General features: G+C 49.3%; 1 protein-coding gene across 2 annotated transcripts in view; it reads left to right on the top strand.

Moving 5' to 3' along the window:
* The window catches only part of LOC106575008 (RNA-binding protein 26), a 44,681-nt gene that overhangs the window by 14,686 nt on the left and 11,656 nt on the right, over window positions 1-18,339 (top strand). Inside the window, exons 9-15 of one of the 2 annotated variants that reach the window (XM_082963753.1) lie at window positions 126-269; window positions 3,079-3,190; window positions 6,653-6,830; window positions 7,657-7,881; window positions 13,674-13,865; window positions 17,288-17,410; window positions 17,778-17,852. In XM_082963753.1, the coding sequence (XP_082819879.1) occupies window positions 126-269; window positions 3,079-3,190; window positions 6,653-6,830; window positions 7,657-7,881; window positions 13,674-13,865; window positions 17,288-17,410; window positions 17,778-17,852 (1,049 nt within the window). Of the gene's footprint in view, window positions 1-125; window positions 270-3,078; window positions 3,191-6,652; window positions 6,831-7,656; window positions 7,882-13,670; window positions 13,866-17,287; window positions 17,411-17,777; window positions 17,853-18,339 lie in introns of both variants that reach the window. The other variant, XM_082963752.1, reaches the window with a different exon arrangement.

The following is an 18,339-nucleotide window of genomic DNA, read 5'->3' as shown; positions in this document are numbered from 1 at the left end:
CTCTCAGAGGGGAAGGTGAAAGGTTTTGTCTGTGTTAAGTCTGTGTTGTCTCCTCTCTCTCTCTCTCTCGCGCGCTCTCTCGCTCTCTCGCTCTCTCTCTCTCTCTCTCTCTCTCCCCCACCCAGACCAGTATGACTCTGACATGTATAACCCTGAAGCTCCCAGCCTCACCAACACCTCCAGACCTGTATATCGCCACAGAGTCAACGCCCAAAGACCCAACCTCATAGGACTGACTATGGGGGAGGACCTACCTCACAGAGACAGAGGTACACAACCTGTCTGGATTCAGAGGGAAAGGTGGGACAGCAATGGGATGTTAGATTAGTTACTTAGAGGAGAGGGAGAGAGGAGGAGGGAGAGAGAGAGAGAGAGAGGAGAGGGAGGTTCTCTATCCTGACTGGTCAAAGTGTGAACTGTGGATGTTAGATTAGTTACTTACAGGGGAGAGAGGGAGGGAGGGGAGAGAGAGAGAGGAGGGGGAGAGAGAGAGGAGGGAGAGAGAGAGAGGGAGGTTCTCTATCCTGACTGGTCAAAGTGTGAACTGTGGATGTTATATTAGTTACTTACAGGGGAGAGAGGGAGGGAGAGAGAGGAGGAGGGGGAGGGAGAGAGAGGAGAGGGAGGTTCTCTATCCTGACTGGTCAAAGTGTGAACTGTGGATGTTATATTAGTTACTTACAGGGGAGAGAGGGAGGGGAGAGGGCGGGGGAGAGAGAGAGGGAGGGGAGAGGGCGGGAGAGAGAGAGGAGGGAGAGAGGAGAGGGAGGTTCTCTATCCTGACTGGTCAAAGTGTGAACTGTGGATGTTAGATTAGTTACTTACAGGGGAGAGAGAGAGAGAGAGAGAGAGAGAGAGGGAGGTTCTCTATCCTGACTGGTCAAAGTGTGAACTGTGGATGTTAGATTAGTTACTTACAGGGGAGAGAGGGAGGGAGAGAGAGAGGAGGAGGGGGAGGGAGAGAGAGAGAGAGGGAGGTTCTCTATCCTGACTGGTCAAAGTGTGAACTGTGGATGTTATATTAGTTACTTACAGGGGAGAGAGGGAGAGAGGGGGAGAGAGAGGAGGGGGAGAGAGAGAGAGAGGAGAGGGAGGTTCTCTATCCTGACTGGTCAAAGTGTGAACTGTGGATGTTATATTAGTTACTTACAGGGGAGAGAGGGAGGGGAGAGGGCGGGGGAGAGAGAGAGGGAGGGGAGAGGGCGGGAGAGAGAGAGGAGGGAGAGAGGAGAGGGAGGTTCTCTATCCTGACTTAGTTACTTAAAGGGGAGAGGGAGGGAGGGAGAGAGAGAGAGAGAGAGGAGAGGGAGGTTCTCTATCCTGACTTAGTTACTTAAAGGGGAGAGAGGGAGGGGAGAGGGAGGGAGAGAGAGAGAGAGAGAGAGGGAGGTTCTCTATCCTGACTGGTCAAAGTGTGAACTGTGGATGTTAGATTAGTTACTTACAGGGGAGAGAGGGAGGGGAGAGGGCGGGGGAGAGAGGGAGGGGAGAGGGCGGGAGAGAGAGAGGAGGGAGAGAGGAGAGGGAGGTTCTCTATCCTGACTTAGTTACTTAAAGGGGAGAGGGAGGGAGGGAGAGAGAGAGGAGAGGGAGGTTCTCTATCCTGACTGGTCAAAGTGTGAACTGTGGATGTTAGATTAGTTACTTACAGGGGAGAGAGGGAGGGGAGAGGGCGGGGGAGAGAGAGAGGGAGGGGAGAGGGCGGGAGAGAGAGAGGAGGGAGAGAGGAGAGGGATGTTCTCTATCCTGACTTAGTTACTTAAAGGGGAGAGGGAGGGAGGGAGAGAGAGAGAGAGAGAGGAGAGGGAGGTTCTCTATCCTGACTTAGTTACTTAAAGGGGAGAGGGAGGGAGGGAGAGAGAGAGGAGAGGGAGGTTCTCTATCCTGACTGGTCAAAGTGTGAACTGTGGATGTTAGATTAGTTACTTACAGGGGAGAGAGGGAGGGGAGAGGGTGGGGGAGAGGGCGGGAGAGAGAGAGGAGGGAGAGAGAGGAGAGGGAGGTTCTCTATCCTGACTTAGTTACTTAAAGGGGAGAGGGAGGGAGGGAGAGAGAGAGAGAGAGAGGAGAGGGAGGTTCTCTATCCTGACTTAGTTACTTAAAGGGGAGAGAGGGAGGGGAGAGGGAGGGAGAGAGAGAGAGAGAGAGGAGGGCGGGAGAGAGAGAGGAGAGAGGAGAGGGAGGTTCTCTATCCTGACTTAGTTACTTAAAGGGGAGAGAGGGAGGGGAGAGGGAGGGAGAGAGAGAGAGAGAGAGAGGGAGGTTCTCTATCCTGACTGGTCAAAGTGTGAACTGTGGATGTTAGATTAGTTACTTACAGGGGAGAGAGGGAGGGGAGAGGGCGGGGGAGAGAGAGAGGGAGGGGAGAGGGCGGGAGAGAGAGAGGAGGGAGAGAGGAGAGGGAGGTTCTCTATCCTGACTTAGTTACTTAAAGGGGAGAGGGAGGGAGGGAGAGAGAGAGAGAGAGAGAGGAGAGGGAGGTTCTCTATCCTGACTTAGTTACTTAAAGGGGAGAGAGGGAGGGGAGAGGGAGGGAGAGAGAGAGAGAGAGAGAGGGAGGTTCTCTATCCTGACTGGTCAAAGTGTGAACTGTGGATGTTAGATTAGTTACTTACAGGGGAGAGAGGGAGGGGAGAGGGCGGGGGAGAGAGAGAGGGAGGGGAGAGGGCGGGAGAGAGAGAGGAGGGAGAGAGGAGAGGGAGGTTCTCTATCCTGACTTAGTTACTTAAAGGGGAGAGGGAGGGAGGGAGAGAGAGAGGAGAGGGAGGTTCTCTATCCTGACTGGTCAAAGTGTGAACTGTGGATGTTAGATTAGTTACTTACAGGGGAGAGAGGGAGGGGAGAGGGTGGGGGAGAGGGCGGGAGAGAGAGAGGAGGGAGAGAGAGGAGAGGGAGGTTCTCTATCCTGACTTAGTTACTTAAAGGGGAGAGAGGGAGGGGAGAGGGAGGGAGAGAGAGAGAGAGAGAGGAGGGCGGGAGAGAGAGAGGAGAGAGGAGAGGGAGGTTCTCTATCCTGACTGGTCAAGGCCTCGTCTGATCTCGTCGGTCCAGTCACGTCGTTGTTTAATGAATTCCCAGATCAGATGCCCAACAGCAACAGAATGAGGATCGTTCTGGACTCAGCCTCCAGGAAGAGATCTGCTGTCTCACACCTCGGAGCGATGCCCCTCAAGAAACCCTGGTCCGACAAGTAAGAACACACACACACACACACACACACACACACACACACACACACACACACACACACACACACACACACACACACACACACACACACACACACACACACACACACACACACACACACACACACAACACACACACCTGGACCACACACACACAACACACACACCTGGACCACACACACACAACACACACACCTGGACCACACACACACAACACACACACCTGGACAACACACACACACAACACACACACCTGGACAACACACACACACAACACACACACCTGGACAACACACACACACAACACACACACCTGGACAACACACACACACAACACACACACCTGGACAACACACACACACAACACACACACCTGGACAACACACACACACAACACACACACCTGGACAACACACACACCTGGACAACACACACACACACACACACACACACACACACCGACAACACACACACACACACACCGACAACACACCGACAACACACACACACACACACCGACAACACACACACACCGACAACACACACACACACACACACCGTCATAGAACCGTCATAGACCACAACAGGTAATATACCTGGGGGTTCATACAGAACATTAGAGGACCGTCATAGACCACAACAGGTAATATACCTGGGGGTTCATTCAGAACATTAGAGAACCGTCATAGACCACAACAGGTAATATACCTGGGGGTTCATACAGAACATTAGAGAACCGTCATAGACCACAACAGGTAATATACCTGGGGGTTCATACAGAACATTAGAGAACCGTCATAGACCACAACAGGTAATATACCTGGGGGTTCATACAGAACATTAGAGAACCGTCATAGACCACAACAGGTAATATACCTGGGGGTTCATACAGAACATTAGAGAACCGTCATAGACCACAACAGGTAATATACCTGGGGGTTCATACAGAACATTAGAGAACCGTCATAGACCACAACAGGTAATATACCTGGGGGTTCATACAGAACATTAGAGAACCGTCATAGACCACAACAGGTAATATACCTGGGGGTTCATACAGAACATTAGAGAACCGTCATAGACCACAACAGGTAATATACCTGGGGGTTCATACAGAACATTAGAGAACCGTCATAGACCACAACAGGTAATATACCTGGGGGTTCATACAAAACATTAGAGAACCGTCATAGACCACAACAGGTAATATACCTGGGGGTTCATACAGAACATTAGAGAACCGTCATAGACCACAACAGGTAATATACCTGGGGGTTCATACAGAACATTAGAGAACCGTCATAGACCACAACAGGTAATATACCTGGGGGTTCATACAGAACATTAGAGAACCGTCATAGACCACAACAGGTAATATACCTGGGGGTTCATACAGAACATTAGAGAACCGTCATAGACCACAACAGGTAATATACCTGGGGGTTCATACAGAACATTAGAGAACCGTCATAGACCACAACAGGTAATATACCTGGGGGTTCATACAGAACATTAGAGAACCGTCATAGACCACAACAGGTAATATACCTGGGGGTTCATACAGAACATTAGAGAACCGTCATAGACCACAACAGGTAATATACCTGGGGGTTCATACAGAACATTAGAGAACCGTCATAGACCACAACAGGTAATATACCTGGGGGTTCATACAGAACATTAGAGAACCGTCATAGACCACAACAGGTAATATACCTGGGGGTTCATACAGAACATTAGAGAACCGTCATAGACCACAACAGGTAATATACCTGGGGGTTCATACAGAACATTAGAGAACCGTCATAGACCACAACAGGTAATATACCTGGGGGTTCATACAGAACATTAGAGAACCGTCATAGACCACAACAGGTAATATACCTGGGGGTTCATACAGAACATTAGAGAACCGTCATAGACCACAACAGGTAATATACCTGGGGGTTCATACAGAACATTAGAGAACCGTCATAGACCACAACAGGTAATATACCTGGGGGTTCATACAGAACATTAGAGAACCGTCATAGACCACAACAGGTAATATACCTGGGGGTTCATACAGAACATTAGAGAACCGTCATAGACCACAACAGGTAATATACCTGGGGGTTCATACAGAACATTAGAGAACCGTCATAGACCACAACAGGTAATATACCTGGGGGTTCATACAGAACATTAGAGAACCGTCATAGACCACAACAGGTAATATACCTGGGGGTTCATACAGAACATTAGAGAACCGTCATAGACCACAACAGGTAATATACCTGGGGGTTCATACAGAACATTAGAGAACCGTCATAGACCACAACAGGTAATATACCTGGGGGTTCATACAGAACATTAGAGAACCGTCATAGACCACAACAGGTAATATACCTGGGGGTTCATACAGAACATTAGAGGACCGTCATAGACCACAACAGGTAATATACCTGGGGTTTCATTCAGAACATTAGAGAACCGTCATAGACCACAACAGGTAATATACCTGGGGGTTCATACAGAACATTAGAGAACCGTCATAGACCACAACAGGTAATATACCTGGGGGTTCATACAGAACATTAGAGAACCGTCATAGACCACAACAGGTAATATACCTGGGGGTTCATTCAGAACATTAGAGAACCATCATAGACCACAACAGGTAATATACCTGGGGGTTCATACAGAACATTAGAGAACCGTCATAGACCACAACAGGTAATATACCTGGGGGTTCATACAGAACATTAGAGAACCGTCATAGACCACAACAGGTAATATACCTGGGGGTTCATACAGAACATTAGAGAACCGTCATAGACCACAACAGGTAATATACCTGGGGGTTCATACAGAACATTAGAGAACCATCATAGACCACAACAGGTAATATACCTGGGGGTTCATACAGAACATTAGAGAACCATCATAGACCACAACAGTAGAATGACAACAGTTTTAAGTCCCATTTTGATTTTCAGTTCGTATAACATGTCAATAATCTTTTTACAGAAATAACCTTGTGTAAACAACAAGCAGTACAGGAGCCGTTCCTTGTAAACAACAAGCCGTTCCTTGTAAACAACAAGCTGTTCCTTGTAAACAACAAGCTGTTCCTTGTAAACAACAAGCTGTTCCTTGTAAACAACAAGCTGTTCCTTGTAAACAACAAGCAGTTCCTTGTGAACAACAAGCCGTTCCTTGTAAACAACAAGCCGTTCCTTGTAAACAACAAGCCGTTCCTTGTGAACAACAAGCCGTTCCTCGTAAACAACAAGCCGTTCCTCGTAAACAACAAGCCGTTCCTCGTAAACAACAAGCCGTTCCTCGTAAACAACAAGCCGTTCCTCGTAAACAACAAGCCGTTCCTTGTAAACAACAAGCCGTTCCTTGTGAACAACAAGCCGTTCCTTGTAAACAACAAGCAGTGCCGTAACTGTTCCTGTAATCTCCATGTGTTCTGTCAGACCCAACTTCAACCAGCAGAACCTCCAGGGTGGGTTCCACAACAAGAACCCTCAGAACCAGAAGGCTCAGCTTGGGTCTAACACCAAGCTGGCGGTCCGACAGATCCCCCAGGGACTCAACAACATCTCCAAGCTTAACGAACACTTCAGCAAGTTCGGGACTATCGTCAACCTACAGGTTAGACTGATTGGCTAACCATACCTTTCTGCTTTAAGCTGTCATGGTTTTTTGTTGTTGGCATTATTGGCACACTACTCCTTATTTAGTGCACTTCTTCTTAGTGAGTGAGGGTTAACATAATCCTATCTTCCTCCCTCCCCCTGCTCACCCTTCCTCCCGTCTTCCTCTCTCTGTCTCGCTCTCTCTGTGTCTCGCTCTCTCTGTGTCTCGCTCTCTCTGTGTCTCGCTCGCTCTGTGCCTCGCTCGCTCTGTGTCTCGCTCGCTCTGTGTCTCGCTCTCTCTGTGTCTCGCTCTCTCTGTGTCTCGCTCTCTCTGTGTCTCGCTCTCTCTGTGTCTCGCTCTCTCTGTGTCTCGCTCTCTCTGTGTCTCGCTCTCTCTGTGTCTCGCTCTCTCTGTGTCTCGCTCTCTCTGTGTCTCGCTCTCTCTGTGTCTCGCTCTCTCTCTGTCTCGCTCTCTCTCTGTCTCGCTCTCTCTGTGTCTCGCTCTCTCTGTGTCTCGCTCTCTCTCTGTCTCGCTCTCTCTGTGTCTCGCTCTCTCTGTGTCTCGCTCTCTCTGTGTCTCGCTCTCTCTGTGTCTCGCTCTCTCTGTGTCTCGCTCTCTCTCTGTCTCGCTCTCTCTGTGTCTCGCTCTCTCTGTGTCTCGCTCTCTCTGTGTCTCGCTCTCTCTGTGTCTCGCTCTCTCTGTGTCTCGCTCTCCTCTCCTTCCCCTCTTCTCTCTCGCTCTCATGCTCGCTCTCGCTGTCTGTCTCGCTCTCGCTGTCTGTCTCGCTGTCTGTCTCTCTCTCTTGCTCTGTCTCTCTCTCTCGCCTCTCTCCCCCCTCTAGGTAACCTATGGTAATGACCCGGAGGGGGCGCTGATCCAGTTTGACAGTCACGAGGAGGCTAAGCGTGCCCTGCAGAGTCCAGAAGCCGTTCTCAACAACCGCTTCATTAGAGTCCTCTGGCACTGTGATGGCGGGACGGGACCCCAGGGGACGGGACCCCAGGGGACGGGACCCCAGGGGACGGGACCCCAGGGACAGCAACACCATCAACCACAGTCACTCATGGTAAGTCTACGTCCCAAATATGGCAGCCTATTCCCTCAAAAGTGCACTGCTGTTCTACCAGAGCCCTATTGACCCTGGTCAAAAGTGGTGCACTTGGATTTAGGAAGCATGTTTCAGCCATTTTGCCCAATGGCCATTCATTATTAGTGGCCTCAGATCCAGAGTTTTTCCTGCTGGTTCGGGGCGTACTGCAACACAGTTGGCCTTCTATGTTATGTTGTTTGCCCTTGTCTGTTGTCGTTGACCTAGCCTGTTGTCGTTGACCTAGCCTGTTGTCGTTGACCTAGCCTGTTGACCTAGCCTGTGGTCGTTGACCTAGCCTGTTGGTCGTTGACCTAGCCTGTTGTCGTTGATCTAGCCTGTTGACCTAGCCTGTGGTCGTTGACCTAGCCTGTTGGTCGTTGACCTAGCCTGTTGGTCGTTGACCTAGCCTGTTGTCGTTGATCTAGCCTGTTGTCGTTGACCTAGCCTGTTGGTTGTTGACCTAGCCTGTTGTCGTTGACCTAGCCTGTTGGCGTTGACCTAGCCTGTTGTCGTTGACCTAGCCTGTTGGCCGTTGACCTAGCCTGTTGGTTGTTGACCTAGCCTGTTGTCGTTGACCTAGTCGTTGATCTAGCCTGTTGTCGTTGACCTAGCCTGTTGTCGTTGACCTAGCCTGTTGTCGTTGACCTAGCCTGTTGGCCGTTGACCTAGCCTGTTGTCGTTGACCTAGCCTGTTGTCGTTGATCTAGCCTGTTGTCGTTGACCTAGCCTGTTGGCCGTTGACCTAGCCTGTTGGCCGTTGACCTAGCCTGTTGTCGTTGACCTAGTCGTTGATCTAGCCTGTTGTCGTTGACCTAGCCTGTTGTCGTTGACCTAGCCTGTTGGCCGTTGACCTAGCCTGTTGTCGTTGACCTAGCCTGTTGGTTGTTGACCTAGCCTGTTGTCATTGACCTAGCCTGTTGGTTGTTGACCTAGCCTGTTGTCGTTGACCTAGTCGTTGATCTAGCCTGTTGTCGTTGACCTAGCCTGTTGTCGTTGACCTAGCCTGTTGTCGTTGACCTAGCCTGTTGTCGTTGACCTAGCCTGTTGGTCGTTGACCTAGCCTGTTGTCGTTGACCTAGCCTGTTGTCGTTGACCTAGCCTGTTGTCGTTGACCTAGCCTGTTGGTCGTTGACCTAGCCTGTTGGTCGTTGACCTAGTCGTTGATCTAGCCTGTTGTCGTTGACCTAGCCTGTTGTCGTTGACCTAGCCTGTTGGTCGTTGACCTAGTCGTTGATCTAGCCTGTTGTCGTTGACCTAGCCTGTTGTCGTTGACCTAGCCTGTTGTCGTTGACCTAGTCGTTGACCTAGCCTGTTGGTCGTTGACCTAGCCTGTTGGTCGTTGACCTAGCCTGTTGGTTGTTGACCTAGCCTGTTGTCGTTGACCTAGCCTGTTGGTTGTTGACCTAGCCTGTTGGTTGTTGACCTAGCCTGTTGGTCGTTGACCTAGCCTGTTGGTTGTTGACCTAGCCTGTTGGTCGTTGACCTGGCCTGTTGGTCGTTGACCTAGCCTGTTGTCGTTGACCTAGCCTGTTGGCCGTTGACCTAGCCTGTTGTCGTTGACCTAGCCTGTTGTCGTTGACCTAGCCTGTTGGTCGTTGACCTAGCCTGTTGGTTGTTGACCTAGCCTGTTGTCGTTGACCTAGCCTGTTGGTCGTTGACCTAGCCTGTTGGTCGTTGACCTAGCCTGTTGGTTGTTGACCTAGCCTGTTGTCGTTGACCTAGCCTGTTGTCGTTGACCTAGCCTGTTGGTCGTTGACCTAGCCTGTTGGTCGTTGACCTAGCCTGTTGGTTGTTGACCTAGCCTGTTGTCGTTGACCTAGCCTGTTGGTTGTTGACCTAGCCTGTTGGTTGTTGACCTAGCCTGTTGGTTGTTGACCTAGCCTGTTGGTTGTTGACCTAGCCTGTTGGTCGTTGACCTAGCCTGTTGTCGTTGACCTAGCCTGTTGTCGTTGACCTAGCCTGTTGGCCGTTGACCTAGCCTGTTGTCGTTGACCTAGCCTGTTGTCGTTGACCTAGCCTGTTGTCGTTGACCTAGCCTGTTGTCGTTGACCTAGCCTGTTGTCGTTGACCTAGCCTGTTGTCGTTGACCTAGCCTGTTGTCGTTGACCTAGCCTGTTGTCGTTGACCTAGCCTGTTGTCGTTGACCTAGCCTGTTGTCGTTGACCTAGCCTGTTGTCGTTGACCTAGCCTGTTGTCGTTGACCTAGCCTGTTGGCCGTTGACCTAGCCTGTTGTCGTTGACCTAGCCTGTTGGCCGTTGACCTAGCCTGTTGTCGTTGACCTAGCCTGTTGGCCGTTGACCTAGCCTGTTGTCGTTGACCTAGCCTGTTGGCCGTTGACCTAGCCTGTTGTTGTTGACCTAGCCTGTTGTTGTTGACCTAGCCTGTTGTCGTTGACCTAGCCTGTTGTCGTTGACCTAGCCTGTTGTCGTTGACCTAGCCTGTTGTCGTTGACCTAGCCTGTTGGCCGTTGACCTAGCCTGTTGTCGTTGACCTAGCCTGTTGTCGTTGACCTAGCCTGTTGTCGTTGACCTAGCCTGTTGTCGTTGACCTAGCCTGTTGGCCGTTGACCTAGCCTGTTGGCCGTTGACCTAGCCTGTTGTCGTTGACCTAGCCTGTTGGCCGTTGACCTAGCCTGTTGTCGTTGACCTAGCCTGTTGTCGTTGACCTAGCCTGTTGGCCGTTGACCTAGCCTGTTGTCGTTGACCTAGCCTGTTGGCCGTTGACCTAGCCTGTTGTCGTTGACCTAGCCTGTTGTCGTTGACCTAGCCTGTTGTCGTTGACCTAGCCTGTTGGCCGTTGACCTAGCCTGTTGGCCGTTGACCTAGCCTGTTGGCCGTTGACCTAGCCTGTTGGCCGTTGACCTAGCCTGTTGGCCGTTGACCTAGCCTGTTGTCGTTGACCTAGCCTGTTGTCGTTGACCTAGCCTGTTGTCGTTGACCTAGCCTGTTGTCGTTGACCTAGCCTGTTGTCGTTGACCTAGCCTGTTGTCGTTGACCTAGTCGTTGACCTAGTCTGTTGTCGTTGACCTAGTCTGTTGTCGTTGACCTAGTCTGTTGTCGTTGACCTAGCCTGTTGTCGTTGACCTAGCCTGTTGTCGTTGACCTAGCCTGTTGTCGTTGACCTAGTCGTTAATCTAGTCTGTTGTCGTTGACCTAGCCTGTTGTCGTTAACCTAGCCTGTTGTCGTTGACCTAGTCGTTGACCTAGCCTGTTGTCGTTGACCTAGCCTGTTGTCGTTGACCTAGCCTGTTGTCGTTGACCTAGCCTGTTGTCGTTGACCTAGCCTGTTGGCCGTTGACCTAGCCTGTTGTCGTTGACCTAGCCTGTTGTCGTTGACCTAGCCTGTTGGTCGTTGACCTAGCCTGTTGGTCGTTGACCTAGCCTGTTGGCCGTTGACCTAGCCTGTTGGCCGTTGACCTAGCCTGTTGGCCGTTGACCTAGCCTGTTGTCGTTGACCTAGTCTGTTGTCGTTGATCTAGTCTGTTGTCGTTGACCTAGTCTGTTGTCGTTGACCTAGCCTGTTGTCGTTGACCTAGCCTGTTGTCGTTGACCTAGCCTGTTGTCGTTGACCTAGCCTGTTGTCGTTGACCTAGTCTGTTGTCGTTGACCTAGTCTGTTGTCGTTGACCTAGCCTGTTGTCGTTGACCTAGCCTGTTGTCGTTGACCTAGTCGTTAATCTATTCTGTTGTCGTTGACCTAGCCTGTTGTCGTTGACCTAGCCTGTTGTCGTTGACCTAGCCTGTTGTCGTTGACCTAGCCTGTTGTCGTTGACCTAGCCTGTTGTCGTTGACCTAGCCTGTTGGCCGTTGACCTAGCCTGTTGGTCGTTGACCTAGCCTGTTGTCGTTGACCTAGCCTGTTGTCGTTGACCTAGCCTGTTGTCGTTGACCTAGCCTGTTGTCGTTGACCTAGCCTGTTGTCGTTGACCTAGCCTGTTGTCGTTGACCTAGTCTGTTGTCGTTGACCTAGTCTGTTGTCGTTGACCTAGCCTGTTGTCGTTGACCTAGCCTGTTGTCGTTGACCTAGCCTGTTGTCGTTGACCTAGTCGTTAATCTAGTCTGTTGTCGTTGACCTAGCCTGTTGTCGTTGACCTAGCCTGTTGTCGTTGACCTAGCCTGTTGGTCGTTGACCTAGCCTGTTGGCCGTTGACCTAGCCTGTTGGCCGTTGACCTAGCCTGTTGGCCGTTGACCTAGCCTGTTGGCCGTTGACCTAGCCTGTTGTCGTTGACCTAGCCTGTTGTCGTTGACCTAGCCTGTTGTCGTTGACCTAGCCTGTTGTCGTTGACCTAGCCTGTTGTCGTTGACCTAGCCTGTTGTCGTTGACCTAGCCTGTTGTCGTTGACCTAGCCTGTTGCCGTTGACCTAGCCTGTGGTCGTTGACCTAGCCTGTTGACCTAGCCTGTTGACCTAGCCTGTTGGTCGTTGACCTAGCCTGTTGTCGTTGACCTAGTCGTTAATCTAGTCTGTTGTCGTTGACCTAGCCTGTTGTCGTTGACCTAGCCTGTTGTCGTTGACCTAGCCTGTTGTCGTTGACCTAGTCGTTAATCTAGTCTGTTGTCGTTGACCTAGCCTGTTGTCGTTGACCTAGCCTGTTGTCGTTGACCTAGCCTGTTGGTCGTTGACCTAGCCTGTTGGCCGTTGACCTAGCCTGTTGGCCGTTGACCTAGCCTGTTGGCCGTTGACCTAGCCTGTTGGCCGTTGACCTAGCCTGTTGTCGTTGACCTAGCCTGTTGTCGTTGACCTAGCCTGTTGTCGTTGACCTAGCCTGTTGTCGTTGACCTAGCCTGTTGTCGTTGACCTAGCCTGTTGCCGTTGACCTAGCCTGTGGTCGTTGACCTAGCCTGTTGACCTAGCCTGTTGACCTAGCCTGTTGGTCGTTGACCTAGCCTGTTGGTCGTTGACCTAGCCTGTTGGTCGTTGACCTAGCCTGTTGGTCGTTGACCTAGCCTGTTGGTCGTTGACCTAGCCTGTTGGTCGTTGACCTAGCCTGTTGGTCGTTGACCTAGCCTGTTGGTCGTTGACCTAGCCTGTTGTCGTTGACCTAGCCTGTTGTCGTTGACCTAGCCTGTTGTCGTTGACCTAGCCTGTTGTCGTTGACCTAGCCTGTTGTCGTTGACCTAGCCTGTTGTCGTTGACCTAGCCTGTTGTCATTGACCTAGCCTGTTGGTCGTTGACCTAGCCTGTTGACCTAGCCTGTTGACGTTGACCTAGCCTGTTGACGTTGACCTAGCCTGTTGGTCGTTGACCTAGCCTGTTGGTCGTTGACCTAGCCTGTTGGTCGTTGACCTAGCCTGTTGGTCGTTGACCTAGCCTGTTGACCTAGCCTGTTGTCGTTGACCTAGCCTGTTGGTTGTTGACCTAGCCTGTTGGTCGTTGACCTAGCCTGTTGTCATTGACCTAGCCTGTTGGTCGTTGACCTAGCCTGTGGTCGTTGACCTAGCCTGTTGGTCGTTGACCTAGCCTGTTGGTCGTTGACCTAGCCTGTTGGTCGTTGACCTAGCCTGTTGGTCGTTGACCTAGCCTGTTGGTCGTTGACCTAGCCTGTTGGTCGTTGACCTAGCCTGTTGGTCGTTGACCTAGCCTGTTGGTCGTTGACCTAGCCTGTTGTCGTTGACCTAGCCTGTTGTCGTTGACCTAGCCTGTTGTCGTTGACCTAGCCTGTTGTCGTTGACCTAGCCTGTTGGTCGTTGACCTAGCCTGTTGGTCGTTGACCTTTGTTTTGTTTATTGTTGACGTTGTTGTTGTTGTTGTTGTTGTGAACCCCAGCAGGTACAGCAGCCAGCCACTAGTCTGAAACAGTCAGTCAAAGACCGTCTGGGCCCTCTGCCTGCCGACAGCTCAGAGCCCAACCAAGACTCTAGTGTTGCCTCTCAGAATGCCTTTAAATCCAACCTATCAGTGAAGGAGAGGCTGGGCTTCGCTTCTAAACCAGGAAGTACCCCTAGTGGACCGGCAGGAAAGGTGAGAATAAAAGTCCACTGTATCCACAAATGTAAATATCATTTTTGACTTGAGTTTTCCTTTAAGTTGCCCTTCTACTGTAAGTCCCCAGTAATAACACTAGTAGTAATAATAACATGGACCTCCTCTCCACCAGGTGTCCTCCTATATAAGTCCCCAGTAATAACACTAGTAGTAATAACATGGACCTCCTCTCCACCAGGTGTTCTCCTATATAAGTCCCCAGTAATAACACTAGTAGTAATAATAACATGGACCTCCTCTCCACCAGGTGTCCTCCTATATAAGTCCCCAGTAATAACACTAGTAGTAATAATAACATGGACCTCCTCTCCTCCAGGTGTTCTCCTATATAAGTCCCCAGTAATAACACTAGTAGTAATAATAACATGGACCTCCTCTCCTCCAGGTGTCCTCCTATATAAGTCCCCAGTAATAACACTAGTAGTAATAACATGGACCTCCTCTCCACCAGGTGTCCTCCTATATAAGTCCCCAGTAATAACACTAGTAGTAGTAATAACATGGACCTCCTCTCCTCCAGGTGTCCTCCTATATAAGTCCCCAGTAATAACATGGACCTCCTCTCCTCCAGGTGTCCTCCTATATAAGTCCCCAGTAATAACATGGACCTCCTCTCCACCAGGTGTTCTCCTATATAAGTCCCCAGTAATAACACTAGTAGTAGTAATAACATGGACCTCCTCTCCTCCAGGTGTCCTCCTATATAAGTCCCCAGTAATAACACTAGTAGTAGTAATAACATGGACCTCCTCTCCTCCAGGTGTCCTCCTATATAAGTCCCCAGTAATAACACTAGTAGTAATAACATGGACCTCCTCTCCTCCAGGTGTCCTCCTATATAAGTCCCCAGTAATAACACTAGTAGTAATAATAACATGGACCTCCTCTCCACCAGGTGTCCTCCTATATAAGTCCCCAGTAATAACACTAGTAGTAGTAATAACATGGACCTCCTCTCCTCCAGGTGTTCTCCTATATAAGTCCCCAGTAATAACACTAGTAGTAGTAATAACATGGACCTCCTCTCCTCCAGGTGTTCTCCTATATAAGTCCCCAGTAATAACACTAGTAGTAGTAATAACATGGACCTCCTCTCCTCCAGGTGTTCTCCTATATAAGTCCCCAGTAATAACACTAGTAATAATAACATGGACCTCCTCTCCTCCAGGTGTTCTCCTATATAAGTCCCCAGTAATAACACTAGTAGTAATAATAACATGGACCTCCTCTCCTCCAGGTGTCCTCCTATATAAGTCCCCAGTAATAACACTAGTAGTAATAACATGGACCTCCTCTCCTCCAGGTGTCCTCCTATATAAGTCCCCAGTAATAACACTAGTAGTAGTAATAACATGGACCTCCTCTCCTCCAGGTGTTCTCCTATATAAGTCCCCAGTAATAACACTAGTAGTAGTAATAACATGGACCTCCTCTCCTCCAGGTGTCCTCCTATATAAGTCCCCAGTAATAACATGGACCTCCTCTCCTCCAGGTGTCCTCCTATATGTCCCCAGTAATAACACTAGTAGTAATAACATGGACCTCCTCTCCTCCAGGTGTTCTCCTATATAAGTCCCCAGTAATAACACTAGTAGTAATAATAACATGGACCTCCTCTCCACCAGGTGTCCTCCTATATAAGTCCCCAGTAATAACACTAGTAGTAGTAATAACATGGACCTCCTCTCCTCCAGGTGTTCTCCTATATAAGTCCCCAGTAATAACACTAGTAGTAATAACATGGACCTCCTCTCCACCAGGTGTCCTCCTATATAAGTCCCCAGTAATAACACTAGTAGTAGTAATAACATGGACCTCCTCTCCTCCAGGTGTTCTCCTATATAAGTCCCCAGTAATAACACTAGTAGTAATAATAACATGGACCTCCTCTCCTCCAGGTGTCCTCCTATATAAGTCCCCAGTAATAACACTAGTAGTAATAATAACATGGACCTCCTCTCCTCCAGGTGTTCTCCTATATAAGTCCCCAGTAATAACACTAGTAGTAATAATAACATGGACCTCCTCTCCTCCAGGTGTCCTCCTATATAAGTCCCCAGTAATAACACTAGTAGTAATAATAACATGGACCTCCTCTCCTCCAGGTGTCCTCCTATATAAGTCCCCAGTAATAACACTAGTAGTAGTAATAACATGGACCTCCTCTCCTCCAGGTGTCCTCCTATATAAGTCCCCAGTAATAACACTAGTAGTAGTAATAACATGGACCTCCTCTCCTCCAGGTGTTCTCCTATATAAGTCCCCAGTAATAACACTAGTAGTAATAATAACATGGACCTCCTCTCCACCAGGTGTCCTCCTATATAAGTCCCCAGTAATAACACTAGTAGTAGTAATAACATGGACCTCCTCTCCACCAGGTGTTCTCCTATATAAGTCCCCAGTAATAACACTAGTAGTAATAACATGGACCTCCTCTCCACCAGGTGTCCTCCTATATAAGTCCCCAGTAATAACACTAGTAGTAATAACATGGACCTCCTCTCCACCAGGTGTCCTCCTATATAAGTCCCCAGTAATAACACTAGTAGTAGTAATAACATGGACCTCCTCTCCTCCAGGTGTCTCCTATATAAGTCCCCAGTAATAACACTAGTAGTAATAACATGGACCTCCTCTCCCCAGGTGTCTCCTATATAAGTCCCCAGTAATAACACTAGTAGTAGTAATAACATGGACCTCCTCTCCACCAGGTGTTCTCCTATATAAGTCCCCAGTAATAACACTAGTAGTAGTAATAACATGGACCTCCTCTCCTCCAGGTGTTCTCCTATATAAGTCCCCAGTAATAACACTAGTAGTATAATAACATGGACCTCCTCTCCACCAGGTGTTCTCCTATATAAGTCCCCAGTAATAACACTAGTAGTAGTAATAACATGGACCTCCTCTCCTCCAGGTGTCTCTCCTATATAAGTCCCCAGTAATAACACTAGTAGTAGTAATAACATGGACCTCCTCTCCACCAGGTGTCCTCCTATATAAGTCCCCAGTAATAACACTAGTAGTAATAACATGGACCTCCTCTCCACCAGGTGTCCTCCTATATAAGTCCCCAGTAATAACACTAGTAGTAATAACATGGACCTCCTCTCCACCAGGTGTTCTCCTATATAAGTCCCCAGTAATAACACTAGTAGTAATAATAACATGGACCTCCTCTCCTCCAGGTGTCCTCCTATATAAGTCCCCAGTAATAACACTAGTAGTAATAATAACATGGACCTCCTCTCCACCAGGTGTCCTCCTATATAAGTCCCCAGTAATAACACTAGTAGTAGTAATAACATGGACCTCCTCTCCACCAGGTGTTCTCCTATATAAGTCCCCAGTAATAACACTAGTAGTAATAATAACATGGACCTCCTCTCCACCAGGTGTTCTCCACCTATACGGGGCTGACTAAGACAGTGTACAACATGGCTGCTCTGAAAGCAGCTCAGAAGACAGCTCTGTTCGCTGGGGTCGCTGCTACAGAGGAGGCTATGAAGAATAAACAGGTGGGAGAGGGATGGAGGGAGGAGAGGGATGGAGGGAGGAGAGGGATGGAGGGAGGAGAGGGATGGAGAGGAGAGGGAGGGAGGGATGGATGGATGCAATGGTGGGAGGGAGGAGGGGGAGGAGAGGGGAGGGAGGGATGGATGGATGCAATGGTGGGAGGGAGGAGGAGAGGGATGGACTAAGGAGGAAGAGATGAATGGAGGAGAAGGTGGTGGGCTGGTTGGGGGAAATAAGGGTTAGGGAAGAGGGGTTATGTTCTTTCATCTCTAATCCTGTAAGGAGACTTCTGGGAAAAGAGAGCTTCATGTAGCACTTTACCGGGGTTGTGGATGAGGTGAATTATCACTTTTAATATTCCCCTGACAGGAAGCCCTGCGGCTCCAACAGGAAATGAGGAAAAAGAAGCAGGAAATCCTTGAGAAACACATCGAGACTCAGAAGGTGAGTTTTTCCCCCCCATAGAGAATGATAGAGGTCTCTAGTGGCCAACAGGCTGCTTAACCTCTTGGGGCTAGGTGGGACGCTAGCGTGCCACCCGTGGTGCACTCCATCAACAGCAGGTGCATTTCAAGAGCGGCAAATTTGAATCCAAATAAATGTCAAAATTCAAATTTTTCAAAAATACAACTATGTTACACCATTTGAAAGATAAACATCTCCTTAATCTAACCACGTTTTACGATTTCAAAAAGGTTTTACGGCGAAAGCATAAATTTAGAGTATGTTAGGACAGTACATTTACAAGAGTTGTGTGTAATGTTTTGTCAAGTCAAAGACAGGGTCACCAAAACCATAAAACCAGCTAAAATGATACACTAACCTTTTACAATCTCCATCAGATGACACTCCTAGGACATTATGTTAGACAATGCATGCATTTTTAGTTCTATCAAGTTGATATTTATATCCAAAAACAGCGTTTTACTAT

Source organism: Salmo salar, chromosome 17 (genome assembly GCF_965601325.2).
Source record: "Salmo salar chromosome 17, fSalSal1, whole genome shotgun sequence".
Lineage (NCBI taxonomy): Eukaryota > Metazoa > Chordata > Actinopteri > Salmoniformes > Salmonidae > Salmo > Salmo salar.
The sequence above is the reverse complement of the archived record's forward strand: the minus strand, read 5'-3'. Positions and strand labels throughout refer to the sequence as shown.